Raw genomic sequence first — 15,237 nt, 5'->3', positions numbered from 1 at the left:
TCCCCGGAACGTTTTCAGAAACAATTAATCTCTCCAAACTGTCGTCACCTCTGCGAACCACGTGACCAAAGAATTGCAGAATTAGTCGCAGACATATTGTGGACAGCCTTTTTTTAATATTGAGTTGGTTAAAAATGAAAACGTTTGTCCTACGAGCTGTCCAAGGTATGCGCAGCATTCTTTCCCAGCACCACATCTCAAAGGCATCAATTTTTTGGCGCTCGCATGCGCGAAGAGTCCAAGTCTCTGCTTCGTATAGAAATATTGAGAATACAAGGGCATTCACCAGTTCCATCTTGATATTTTGAGAGATAGATCTGTCTTTAAAAATCTTTAGTTAGGCGACTCATCGCATTTTTTGTCATACTAATACGTCTCCGAACTTCTGCTTCACAGTTACTATCGTTAGTTATACTAGACCCGAGGTAGATAAAGGTGTTTACACAAAGATGTAACATACTAGACTAGACTAAATTTAGAGAAACTACAGAGTTAATTTTTGATCAAGCATGGCGTAATAAAATATTTTATGTTTGGTTGGGTGAAGCTTGAGAGGTCCATTTTTTGTCAAAATTATGTACTGTGCTTTCATATAGGAGTAGAGTGTAGAGTGAAAGGCCTCAACCGCTGGAGTGTTAAAAGAGTTCCGCGACCGAAAAGTTTGAGAACCGCTAATCTACTATTATATTCTTATTTTACCATCCAAAATTAAATGTAAAAGCAGAGTACCGAATAAACAGTATAGTGCTGAAAATTGCATATTATGTGAGTTATAGAAACATTTTTTAGTATGGTATAGTTACACCCAAACCCAGACATCCAAAGTGAAAGTTATCCTCCAACACCAAATTGTTCTATATGGTCCACATAATGTTCAGAAAAAAGTCACTCCATTTTGAGCGTCGGGTTTGGAGGGGGAGGGGGGAGAAATGTGCAAATTCGTAGTTTTTTTAGGTTTTTCGTCAATATTTCTAAAACTAAGCGGTTTAGCATGAACAACCCTCTACACAAAATTGTTCTACATTCAATTTGAAATAAAAAAGGCCCTATACGGAGGTAGTATAGTATAATTAGTCCAAAAAAAGGCCTAACTCAGACATCCAAAGTAAAAGTTTTCCTTCAGCACCAAATTCTCTCCATATGGTCCACATATTGTTCAGTAAAAAGTTACACCATTTTGAGCGTCCGGTTTGGGGGGGAGATGGGAGAGAATCGGTAAATTAGTAGTTTTTTTATGTTTTTCGTCAATATTTCTAAAACTATGCTTTAGCGTAAGGAATGTTCTATAGAAGAATATTCTACATAAAATTTAAAACAAAAAAGGTTCTACACATAATTGTTATAAAATCAACGGTTCCAGAGTTACGGAGGGTGAAAAGTGGAGGTTTTCGATACTTTTTATATTAACCGATTTCTCCCCCCTCTCCCCCCCAAACCCGACGCTCATAATGGTGTGACTTTTTTCTGAACATTATGTGGACCATATAGAACAATTTGGTGTTGGAGGATAACTTTCACTTTGGATGTCTGGGATTTTGGTATAGTTATATCATAAATATTGCCCAAAAAATATAAAAAGTATCGAAAACCTCGACTTTTCACCCTCCATAACTCTGGAACCGTTGATTTTATAACAATTATGTATACAAAATTTTTTGTTTTAAATTTTATGTAGAACATTTTTGTATAAAACATTGTTTACGCTAAAGCATAGTTTTAGGAATATTGACGAAAAACGTAAAAAACTACTAATTTACCGGCTTCTCTCCCATCTCCCTCCCAAACCGGACGCTCAAAATGGTGTAACTTTTTACTGAACAATATGTGGACCATATAGAACATTTTGGTGTTGGAGGAAAACTTTTACTTTGGATGTTTGGGTTAGGCCTTTTTTTGGACCAGTTATACTATACTACGTCCGTAACTTTGGAACTATTCATTTTAGAAAGATTATGCATAGGGCCTTTTTTATTTCAAATTTAATGTAGAACAATTTTTTATAGAGGGTTGTTCATGCTAAACGGCATAGTTTTAGAAATATTGGCGAAAAACTTAAAACACTACGAATTTACCGATTTCTCCTCCCTCTCCCCCCAAACCCGAAGCTCAAAATGGTGTGACTTTTTTCTGGACATTGTGTGTACCATATAGAACAATTTGGTGTTGAAGGATAACTTTCACTTTGGATGTCTGGGTTATGCCATTTTTTGGATCAACTATACTATACTATTTGTGTGGTACGAAATAAAGAAAAGACACTGGGACCCTTAAAACCTTATCTATACTAAGCTTAGATTAAAATTAAATTAAAAAAGTATTAATTAAAAAAATATACATACTTTTTGTTAACCTTCGAGCGAGAGCGCCGTCGTAAATTTTACAACAAAAACACGTGATCGGACCCCTCGCTCGTATCACAGAGTCTAGCGCGTAGAGTTCTTGGAGTTCTGTTCAATATATTTCCAAATTAACAACTTACCGGGCAACACCAGGGGCGTAACAGAGGCCCCCGCAGCATGAAGCTTGCGGGGGCCCCAATCGATTAGGGCCCCATCTTGTCGTCTGATATTATGTAAAAATCTGTTATATATTATTTGGGCCTTGTTATGCAAAAAGCAACCAAGCCACATTTTTGCGGAAAACAAGATAATGTCACATATCGATTTAAAAATGTGTATTCTACATTGTGTAAATAGCAACCAAGCCATTCTAAATATTAAACCATGAAAAATACTACTCCAAATTATTTCTGTTTAATAATAGTTCACTTAAGATTTCGCATAAGACAACCAATCCACTTGGATTGTTTGTGTGACTGAACATATTACAGTGGAACCTCGATTATCCGTCAGGGCACCGGACCAAGGGTATGACGGATAATCGAAAAGACGGTTAACAGAATAAAAAAATTCTAAATTCATAGTACAGCTCTCAAATTTTATTTGTATGTTTTGTTTGACAATATAAGAGTTCGTACAATCACATCAATTTGTCGGCTGTAGTCTGTGTCAGTTTCTGAATCTTTCAACGATTTCATCATCTGTCAACAATGGATAGCTTTTTGCGTCCTCATCACAAATTCACCATTCTTTTATGTCATCTTTAGGCCACGAAAACAAAACAGTTAATTCATTCTTAAAATATGGTGATAGCAACACTGTACATTTCAGAGAATTTCACTTGGCCTATCGACTTATCGCAGTGCTCAAACAAAATGAATTTATGACTCATTTTTTACTTCTGTAGTCAATATAACTTATGTACGGACCCTGACGGTTAACAGAGGTGACGGTTAATGGAGAGACGGATAATCGAGGTTCCACTGTATTACATTGCACTGTTGAAAAGTACCAGCCAAGTGGGTTGATATTGTTATGCCGATTACGGTTCCTGGAATGTTGCATCTTTTTGTTTTTACGTGTAGGTACTGAACAATCTTAGTTAGTGCTTAAATATTAAAATATTTGTTGTGTTATATTTATTATATTATGAAGGAATCTTTGAATCGTTAATGCGAAAAATATGTTTAAATCAAGGACTGTTAAAATAATTAAAGTGGCTCGCGAAATTGCAGAAAATGGTACGTTTAGGATTAAGGCTATGTTTATCTTACTTTTTAAATATTATGGTTTGTTGTTTTGACTGATTATCGCATATTTTTTATTTGTATTGATATTATGTTTAATAGTAGAAAGTCTTCTGTATAGTATTACTGAGTTGACTGAAATTATTTGGTTTTATTCATGGATTTTGTGAGTTGGTAGGATTTTGCAGATTGCATTTTATTAGATATATTTCCAACAGCAAAAAAAATCAACCCTCAATATGGCTTTTTTTTTGTAAAAATTTATTAGGATAATTTTGATACTACTATGATAAAATTGCTCTAAAATTAAACTATTGACTATCGTTTAAAAAATACGACGGAAAATTAAATATTTAGAAAAACATAAAAAGTTAATTTTCTCTTAATTTACAAATTGAGGGTTGGTTGCTTTTTGTTTAACATCGCCCATTTTACGTTGTGTGGTTTAATTTAAAAACGTAAATTTTTAAATAGGCGTATTCGTCAAGTGAATCATCTCATATCCAAAAACTTAATGCTTTCCGGTCTCTCAATCTTTTATGGTGACAAGAATAAACTATAATGCTTTGTACGTGACTATTGAAAGAATTGAGAATGGCAATTTGCCGAATTTTAGAACAATATTTCTAAATCTAAAAATGGATTTTCTCTTTCATCTTTACCTACGTTTAGTATTTTGATATAATTATCCAGAGGCGTAACAGAGGCCCCCGCAGCATGAAGCTTACGGGGATCCCAATATGTGAGGGACCCCATCGTGTCGTCTAATATATGTAAAAATGTGTTGTTATATTATTCGCATACATACGTTTTTTACGCAGTGCAATATTGAAACTGCAGTTGCCCATCCGAATTAATAAAATTGTAGATATATTTGCTGATAGTAGTGCACGAAGACAGTTGTTCATCTCATAGAATATATACTATGTATGTACTAATGTAATCATTTAGTAATTTTTGTTCTATTTTATTTTATAACAATATAAGTAGGTTATTCTATACCAAGTAAATGTTTTGGAGTGAAATTCTCAGCATCACGACATTCTCAGCGTGGACGTATTTGCTTGACAATTTGGATTTAGGTTCTAGTTACACTCCACTTCAAAGTTGGACTTATGACGTTGGTTGCTTTTACTTCGGGGGTGACATCCTTTCTTGGGGTGAAAACATACGTTTAAAATAAATCAGGAAATGTTTAAATTGGTTAATTATAAGCAACTTTTTTCTATAGAGTTTCTTTATCTTTTAATACTTTTTAAGACATTTGCAAGTGAAAATGTTTATTTTTCCACAAAAAAAAAACAGGTTTTCAGAAGGGTTTTTCGAAAATAACTCTAAAGTAAGTATTTTATCGAATTAAATATTAGATATCGAAAAAATATTTGTAGCAAAAATTTAGCTTATAAGATACAAAAAAAAGAGTACTTATTCATGAATTCTATCGACACAGTAAAAGCGCAATTCAAGCTCATGAAAAATTATTCTTTCTTATTCGTCCAATTCTAAATCGAATATTTCAACCTGAAAGAAACAAAATGAAGCACTTTTCAGGAAAAACTCTTTAAAACTTTTTTTAAATGTTTAAAAAATATATTTTTTTAAATTTTTAATATTTAATATTTTTAATATTTTTTAATAAAAGTTTCTAGCACCCGAACTATACGAGTTACGCTCAAAATAAAGTTAGCCCCTTTTTTGGTAAAGCAAATCCTAAAAATCTCCCCCTATTTCGCACCCCAAATAAAATTTATCGTTAGCGCTTTACCATTTACTTTAAATATTTATTGTTTATATGATCTGTAAGTTTGGCCGGTTCGAAATTCTTATTTTTGAAAAAAATTGGTTTCAGAGTAAAAAAAGTTTTTTATTTTGGAAAAATGCCTTTTTTCAAAATACCTTAAAAAGTATTACTGATACGAAAAATCTCAAAGTGTAAAGAAATGTAGGTTTTGCTTTTATAAATATTTTGGCTTTATTTTGTTTTTCTGTAAGGTTGGTTATTGCTGTTTAAAATTTGCGTATATTCGTGATTAGTGACTCGTTCAAGCTCCTTCAACTAGATCCCTTCTAAAAATAAGCACATTGAACAGGTGAAACTTAAAAGTCATATAAAAAAGTTAAGCAATTTGTAAAGCGATAATGATTAGTTTCATTTCGGATGCTAAATAGGAGAGATTTTCACAATTTTTTTACCAAAAAATGGGATTAACTGTATTTTGAGCGTAACTGGCTTAGTTTTGAAGCTAGAAACATTTGTAAAGGATAAAAATAAAGCTTTTTTTAAACACTTTAAAAAAACCCGAAAAAATATATTCATTTTTTGGTTATTTCACGTTGAAATATTCGGTTTGAAATTTGACGAATAAGAAAAAGTTTTCATGAGCTACAGTTTTTCTTTTACTGGGTCTTTTCTTTTACTTTTCTTCATTTTTGTTTCATTTTATTATGAGCTACATTTTTGTCAACAATATTCTTTTCGCTCAAATACTATTTCGCTCATATACTCTTTGAACTATTTGCGAAAAATCGCCTAAAAATGTGGTTTTTTTGTTAAACAATCAACATTTTTACTCATAAATAACTCGAAAAGTCATGAGTTGACCACTTCGGTGATGACACTGGAAATTACACGGTATCGCCTTCATTTACTGGGCTGTAACACATATAGGTATTTGTTACACATGTCGCATTTAGTAGTTTTTTAAAGGGGGCCCCATTTCAAATTTTGCGGGGGGGGCCCCGACGGAGTTTGTAACGCCACTGGGCAGCACAGATATTTGTAATCGACAAAATTTTCTGGACAATGGCTACTGACATTTAAAAATCCACTCGTTCACTAGGATAACGAAGAGATGGCGTGTGTAATTGTCTGTAGTCCACAGATAAAAATATTGGCGGCGTAAAAGCTCAAATCTTTTACAAATTGGCCTGTCCAGCCGAGACTACTAAATATCGAAGAGTTTTCCTGAAAAATTTGGCATCAAGCCTACCGAAAATGCATCTTATCTTCAGATTAACCCTAAGACATTTACCTAAACATAAATGCTTTCCTTAAGTGCCTTATGGTCGTGAGGTTAAATCTACCGAAGAATAACAAAATAGAAATTCTCTAAAGCGCAGTGTGTGCCGGCAATATGTAATGGAGAAGAAATAATTTTAGAAAAATAAAATCCAGTTTAAGATGTCTTAAAATATAATTGTTTATATCCTTGTAACAATTTCTCAACATTTATTTAAAGAAAACGTTATGTGTAATAAAGACGTAAAATTTACGACACTCGACCGTTTATGTAAAATTAAAGGGCCGCCCGCTGGAAGGATCTTCTTCAAGTGCCATCTCCGCGACGGAGGTCGGCAATAATCATAGCTATTCGCACCTTAGAGACGGCTGCTCAGAAAAGTTAGTTTGATGTACATCCGTACCATTCTCTCAGGTTGCGCAGCCACGATATTCTGCGTCTCCCTATGCTTCTTTTTCCTTGAATCTTCCCCTGCATAATCAATTGTAGCAAGTTGTATCTCTCTCCACGTGTAATATGTCCGAGATATTCCAATTTTCTGGTTTAAAATATACTAAAAGGAAGGCTGGAAGGTTAAATATACATGAAGACTGTCAAACTAACGTCAGAACGTGTATGTATCCATCTGTAAATTGGTGCCGAAAATTATTACTGTAAATACTAGTTATCAAAATTAGTTTTCGCTCAAATAGTGACTAATAACAATTGTGTTACGTGTTAAACATCAAGAACAAGCTGTAACTTCGGTCAGTAAGAGATGTTTTACTTAATAATCTTCCAACTTAAACAGATTCAGTGTCAAACTGTCAATAGTTTTTCACTGTTGCTATCCCGTCACAACGGACGCCAACGGTTAGGCAAACAGTATTGCAGTGATATATCCAAAGTTATCACTTATTTCCAGACATCCAAAGCGTTAATATAAACAAATTCAAGTTACTTTTGACTACATGAGTAAAAATTTAAATCAATGTTCCCCCACTGTTAGCAACACCATGTCTGGACCCAATTCTTCCAGTAATCTTACTAGTTCATATGCAACTGCTACTATGACTAAACAACATCCGAAGTATCCCAAGAAGACCTAAGCAATTTTATAATTAGTTTTACGTCTCTATAGTATCCAATGATTGTATATCCAATTTGTTTTTTTTCATAATTTTTACCTAATGTTATTTAAGATTTAGAAATTAACTGTTATAATATTTAGTTTTAAGTCCTTACTGTAATTAATTATTGTATAACCAATATTGTTTGTGTCAACGGCCATTGCTGCCTAGACACATAAATTTAAATAAAAAATATATATATATATACTTAAAAACAGAATGCCAAATAGCAATAATTTAGATGTTAAAGGGTCAAATCCTTAGATTTATGTAACAGCTTAAACTTATTGTAGCATTTTATATTTACATATTTCATAATAATATTTTAAAAAACTCTAACAAGAAGTAAAACCACTTCTATGTAAATTGGTATATTTATTAAAACTTAAAAATCCCAATGGATTGAGTAAAATATGTCCAATTCAGAACGTTTTCAGAGCTATCAGTCCATCATCAGTGAATGTGCATACTTGCTAAATAGCCCCAGAACCAAACAATCGTTAATGGTTTAACTATATGGTATACAGCCAACCTAGGGAACTTCCCTTTTAGTTAATATTATTTTACCTGAAATATCGGTTTAGTATCAGTATTCCAACATTCTTCAATGACAGTTGACCTCTTGCATATATGTTATGTACTTGAATCGTGAGTAGCCAAGAGGATATAAGAAAAAAATACAAAACAATCAGCACTGGTAAACAACCTAAGATACTATCCACAAGCGTATAGTACACCTAAAAATATAAGCTCATATATTATTATATACTTTATTAACCCGGGAGTAGTCGCGCCGTTAAAAAAAATCTTACATTATATCCTTTTCCGTGATAACTTGATGAAAAATTTGAAAAAAAAGAAGATGGCAGTAATGCTTACGTATTTTTTTTATTTTTTTTTTAAATTTTTTTAATTGTTTTTTGTTGAATTTATGCCATTGGTGAGAAAAAAAATTAACTTTAAAATTGTTAGAAATGGATATTTTTAACCTATTAAGTAAATAAAAATAATATAAAATAAAACATTGTTTTAAATTCGTATTTAAATTCATATTGTTAGATTTAATTTAATCAAGCGACTGTTTACACGTGACAGAAGTGAGCGCGACTGCTCCCGTGTTAAATATGTAAATTATTCTTTATACATTATTGATTATTAATTACTTATAATAAGACGAGAAAGTTAAGGAATCAGTTCAAAGACAACTGAACGAAAATTTAATTTGGGAAAATATCGGTGAGAATGTCGATGAGGGCCTAAATAAAATCGTAACAACAGTAAAAGAAATCTGTATGAGAAATTTACAAGGCAGGTCAAAGCTAAAAAAGCAGGCTTGGATGACAGAAGACCTATTGGATTTGATGGAACAATGGCGATTAGCGAAAAACAACGAAACACTTTATAACAGCATACAAAAAAATCGACGTAAAATACGAGAAGCAAAGAGTCAACATCTAGCCAAACAGTGTCAAGACATTGAAGAACTTGAAAACAAATATGTATGACACGTTTAACATGTATCTGGTATCTTCAATAAGAAACAAACTGCATTGCTACAAGATGAACATGGTTATTATATACAAGAAATGGACATGTTAACAGTAGTTATTCAATTATATTTTATGACAGTGACAACATTATATTAATCTAGAAACATAAAAACATTAGTAAGTAAGGTAGATATTAGTAGCCTTAGATCTTAACTACTAAATATATAACAGTCCTCCGCCCCAATTCCCAACTACAAGACTAGAGGTGCTGGCAGCAGCTGATCTAAGTGACGTTTCCAAAGTAGACCATCATCTGTTCGTATTTCATAATGTAAGTAACCTATGCGTCTGATTACCTTTCCAAATACCCATCGTTGATCACTGCAGTACTTTCTAGCCTGAACTCTGTCTCCCAAGGCAAATTCCCTACCAGGTGTAGACCTGTCTGATGGAAAGGAAGTTGTGTGTTTGCAAGGTTTTCTTAACATTGCATGAAGATCCGTTCTAATTTCTCGTCCGAACATAAGCTCATACGGGGTGAAACCGTTAACACCTGGTGTACGACGTAAACGTGTTCGTACACTGACAAGAAATTGAATACGCAGATATAGAACAAGAAACACAAGAAATATTTGAATTTGAAGAAAAACTTAATTGTTTCTGTTTCTTGTAATGGTTGAAAATTAACTTTTGATAATTTTATATTATGATCTATGTTTTGAATTTTTATACTACATAAAACATCTTGGTCTTTTGATCCATTTTTCTTTCGCAAAATTAGGAGTTTGGTCTTTATCACTGTATATTTTTCTTCAAATTCAAATCTTTCTTGTGTTTCTTGTTCTATATCTGCGTCTTCAATTTCTTGTTCGATATCATATTGTATATTTTGAAATTTCTTTATGGTTTCGTCTAACGTATGTAATCTGGATTCAATTTCTTCGTTTGTGATTTCTCGTTCATGTAAACAGTTTTCAGTTTTTGTCAGAGTGCCTCGTAAACAGGCTCGTACTTTTTTTAGCTTTTTAATGTCCATTCTACTAATCTCGTCGCCAATATTATATACAAGAAATGGACATGTTAACAGTAGTTATTCAATTATATTTTATGACAGTGACAACATTATATTAATCTAGAAACATAAAAACATTAGTAACTAAGGTAGATATTAGTAGCCTTAGATCTTAACTACTAAATATATAACAATGGTAAAGTAATATTTGACGTAGAGGACAAACTTAAAGAATGGGAAAATTACGTCACGAACCTATCCGAAGACGATAGGAGTAGTTCACCTCCTGATATTACTAACTGCGACGGACCCCTAATAACACGCTCTGAGGTTATAAAAGCCATACAAACATCAAAAGATGGCAGAGCGACTGGTCCCGATGAAATTTCAACTGAAATATATACATTTTTTTAAAGTCAAAAGGCAGATATCGAGCACTGAATTTAATTAAATCTTGCCCAAGTATACTTTCGCTCACAAGAGCTTCCTCAGGGGCATCTGAAATAAGTAAAGAAAACGCCATTGTAGAAGAGGAAAAAAGTTACAGACTTCGACAAAAAATCGAAGGTGATATGATAAAAAGTACAAAAACGTTTCTAGACTTACTTCGTCAATAAAAAGAAGGTATCCTCGAATGTCATTTTATTAATAAATAATTTTGGTGGCAAACTTAAATTAACATTTAACTAAACACAGAACAAGGGACAAAACAGATAAATTAAATTGCCAGTAGGTTCTACATTTTACAATATGGAGGCAGAATGAAGAATGAAGTAATGAAGTATTACTTTTTCTTGACGTAAATGATCAAATGATGGCTGACAGATGACAACTTGGTGAGACTATGACTGAGTAATATGTACAGTAGGGTGGAGCGAAGTTGACCGATATTTTTCATATTTCTTTTTTTGAAATTGGCTAGTACCCAAAAGTTGTCTATTAGGTAGTATATTATAGGGAAAAAAAATCAACCCCCTGTGTTGTAATTTAGAGGTTCCCCCCGGGACTTGAAATTTGCCTATAACGTTGTATACATTAATAGCAGCTCTTCGCTTGTATTTTATATTTTAGCATTAAAATACAACCCAGAACTCACCATGAGGAGGTGGCTGCTAAACGAGTTCCACCACAACCCCCCTCCGCCACCGCCCTCCACCCCCAAAAATTCTTTTTACCCCCTAACTCATAATGTAAATATGGTATTATGTAGTGTCTAGTGAGTACTCACGTTTTGTATTAAAATGCGGCATCTGTTGTCGTGAGTCTAATCTTGATAAATCCATCCCTGTTGTCCTCCCCACAGACCGCCATAGAAGCTTCGGTAATCAGTCTGACACATCGTTCAACTGCTTGAGTATTACATGGATATTTAACAATTTCCATTTGATCTGGCACTTCTATCATAGCTAAAATGTCTTTGTTAGAAATATTAGCTAGTAATGGAGGTTCTGTCAGCCTGCAAGATTGCCAATCGATGAGTTCCACAAAGTCTGTGGCATGAAAATTAATTTTTGGAATAGTAAAAAATCGTATATATTGATTATTCTGATTTTGCTGACGAATTTTCAAGAGACGACGATAACCTAGCTCCCTTATGGACTTGGTTTCATCTGTTACCATCATAAGTAACAGATTTTCTGGATGAGCACAGAAACCATTTCTCTGAATGACGGGATCAATAATTTCCAAAAGTTTCTTGTCAAAATTTCTGGACCATCTAATCATATTCAACAGATGACGAGGACCGTCCTTACATGACGGCTTTAGCTTAATATGGAACCATAAAGTTGCGTACACCTTTAGTACGTATTCGCTTAGAATTTGAAGATTACTTGAGATTTCATTTGAGGATATATAAAGTCTAAGGATCCTATTTGCAGCTGTTAGCCAACGGGAATGGGATAATTGCAATAATTGCTCTCCGTGCAAATGCCAGAAGTAACAGTTTGGCATATATCCCACAAATATTTTTGATCGGTACTTAGATCATCAGGAACAAGCACTGGAAAGTTTCCACACTGTATTGGATTAAATGACACAACTGGCAAATTTTCACAGGTTTCTAAAGCTTTTCCAATGGTACCAGAATATCCGCTAGGTCCTGTTGAAGGTCCATCTAACTTTTGAAGTAAGTGCCTTAGGGGTAATTCATTTGCGTGAAAAAGGCAGATCAACCACTGAACGGGGCGTTTAAGATATAGTTCCATCAGTCTTATGGCATCATTTTTATTTCCAGTGTTCACAACTGTTCCGTCACATCCGCATTTAAATGGGAAAAGTCCACCTTTGTCTCTAAGAACTTTACGATTGCTTGTTTAATATGAGATGCAGTTCCAGACTTTGGCGTCACAATGTCCTATAAACTTGGAGCTCGGTTCTGACACTAATACAACATCTTCTTCAACGACGGTGTTTCTATAAAGTTTGTTTCCCTTCATACATTGCGACAGTGTTTTGTCTCTTTTCGACCGTCAAAAAATAAGCCCGTTATCACTTCCTTACTTGTGCTCTCATAATCAGTTCTCTTCCTTTTTCTAGCACGACGTATTTTACTTCTATCGATTATTTTAGAAGTATCGCGTGGAGTAACTATTTTCAAAATCCTCTAAAACTGCAGTAGCTATTATTGCTGCAGCTCTGTCAGAGACACCTGTTCTGTCACACGCTTTCGCCAATTTTGGCAAGGAAATTCTCATTTGTCCAATATTTTCACATGACTGGGAACTTGAAGCAATCGATTGGTAATTTGATCCTAACGTTTGTGAAACACTATCAGAAGAATCGGATTCTCGTAAAGTAACATCTTGTATGACAGTTTCTGTTTGTCTTGGTTCTTCGGTAATTTTAGGTCTATCTTTTAATTTCTTTGCCATTTCTTTTCTATTTTTTTACTTTCAATTTTATCTATGGAACTAATTGACATTTTACGTTGGCTTCGCTGGTCTAATGAAAAAGTCCTCTCTGTTAAGGGAACTTTTATTTTACACTTGCATAAAGCAAAATCGGCATATTTACATGAAGTAATATCAAAAAAGGTACTACTAGCATGGTCTTGAAAGCTTTTTAGTTTTTGTGACATGGCAGTTGTTTTTCTGCTTTTTAATGGTTTCTTCAAATTTTGATATTTCTTATAATATCCGTTTAACATATCGGTAATCCTTTTGTGTGACAAAACAGGTAACGAAGCTTTGGTCCAAAGTCCTTCCAGATCTGTTGTCACTAGTGCTATTATTTCAGAAACATTTGGTTCCTTTTCAGAAGTTTGTTTTAACTGAAATCTAATCCATAAAAAATGTCTCATTACATCACTATAAGTCTGTAACATTAGTTCATTTAGTTTTTTTGACGCTCCAAATACTGCACAAAAGGTCTCTTTTCTTGTTGTTGGCATGGCGCGATTAATAACAAAATACACAAAATCCAAATACGTAACACAGAAAACAAAACAAAGCGACGCGCTCGATACCGTAACTTAACACGTACTGACCCAGTCTTCTGAAACTTGTGATGTGATATCACGTGCTACAGACATAGACCCGCGCGCAAGTAATTTCCCAGAACTCATACACTTGTTGACTGTTGACGGGGGAGAATCAAATTGATGTTGTAAACCATAAAAATACCGTATATGTAATATACCTTATTATTGTAAAATTCGAAGCGTTCGGGGAACCTCTGAAATATTTTTAATTTATTTGTGCTTTTAACACGTTATTTTGTATACCGATAGACAACTTTTGCACACTACCCCCACTTCAAATTTCGAAAATTGAATTTTTCGCTCCACCCTAATGTACAGTCACTACACATTTGGGCTGTACATTCAAAAAACTCTAAACGATCAAAGGCCTCAAGCAAGACAAAACAGTATCAGTAGCAAACGGTGAAATGAGAGGTTATTAGAATGTTTTGTTAAATTATTTATTTGTATAATAATAATAATAATAATAATATTTATTCATCCTTTAAGACATACAATGTATAGGACATGTCATTAGTTTTACAAACAAGCAAACAATAAAATTAATACATTTATAAATTTTATAAACATTTTAAGGTAGATAGAATTGATAACATTTAGGTAATATTTCTGTCCGAAACAAACTCTTCCACAGTATAATAACATTTGGTAAGCAATAAGCTTTTAATGGATTTCTTAAATAAATATTTATTCATTGTTCTATATTTTTTTGGTAAAACGTTAAACAATCTAATGCTCATATACTTTACTGACATTTCAAATTTACTCGATCTATGACCAGGTACCCTCAGCAAGTCGCCACCTCGTGTCGAATAATTGTGGAAACTAGAATTTCTGTCATACATATGAATATTATCAACAGCATATAGTAACATTCTGAAGATATAAATACATGGAAAACTAAAAACAGTTAAAAGTGAAAGCCAGTTACCACATTCAAACTTGTCAGAGGTGGGCTAAGATGTTGGTTGGCGACAACGTTTCTGGACATAGAGATTGGATGTGGCACTGGTTGAAATATGAAGAGTAGTGGGTTGCATACTCTGTAGTACTATTATTAAGTGTCAGCTGTTAAAAAAATTGAAATTGACTTATTGAAATGGACTGAGTAAAATTTGAGATTTAGAAAAATTTTAATGAAATATGAAATATTATACCACTGTTGAGTCAAACTTGAAGTCAATGATCGGAATACAAGATTGAAGTGTCAAGCATAATCCAAGATCAAATGAAAACAGCGAGGGCCATCTAAATATATGATGTCAATGAAATTTTAAAATTCCAAAAAAGAGTATATATAAGTTTTAATTAAGTCCAGCTGTGAAACAATTGACCTCAAATGAGCTTGGCTAACATGTAATGTGTTATGGATGATACAAATTTAAAGAAATGTAAAACTATTAATGAATATAGACTCAGTGCTGGAAAACCTATACAACCGAGCTGGGACTCCTGCGAGGTGATGCTGTAACAAAGTTTTTGAAAATTGGTTTAAATTTAGTGCAATTTAAATTGTTTTGAGTGTTAAGGCAATGTTAG

General features: G+C 33.3%; 1 protein-coding gene across 5 annotated transcripts in view; it reads right to left on the bottom strand.

The window, feature by feature from the left end:
• LOC114343304 (nose resistant to fluoxetine protein 6-like) overlaps positions 1–15,237 on the bottom strand; it is a 175,635-nt gene that overhangs the window by 65,109 nt on the left and 95,289 nt on the right. For 4 of the 5 annotated variants that reach the window (XM_050649800.1, XM_028294114.2, XM_050649802.1 and 1 more), the window contains exon 6: positions 8,283–8,452. The exons of the other annotated variant lie outside the window; for it this stretch is intronic. In XM_050649800.1, the coding sequence (XP_050505757.1) occupies positions 8,283–8,452 (170 nt within the window). The remainder of the gene's footprint in view (positions 1–8,282; positions 8,453–15,237) is intronic. 5 annotated transcript variants of the gene reach the window in all.

The sequence above is a fragment of the Diabrotica virgifera genome, chromosome 4 (genome assembly GCF_917563875.1).
Source record: "Diabrotica virgifera virgifera chromosome 4, PGI_DIABVI_V3a".
Lineage (NCBI taxonomy): Eukaryota > Metazoa > Arthropoda > Insecta > Coleoptera > Chrysomelidae > Diabrotica > Diabrotica virgifera.
This window is presented reverse-complemented; position numbering and strand designations above follow the sequence as displayed.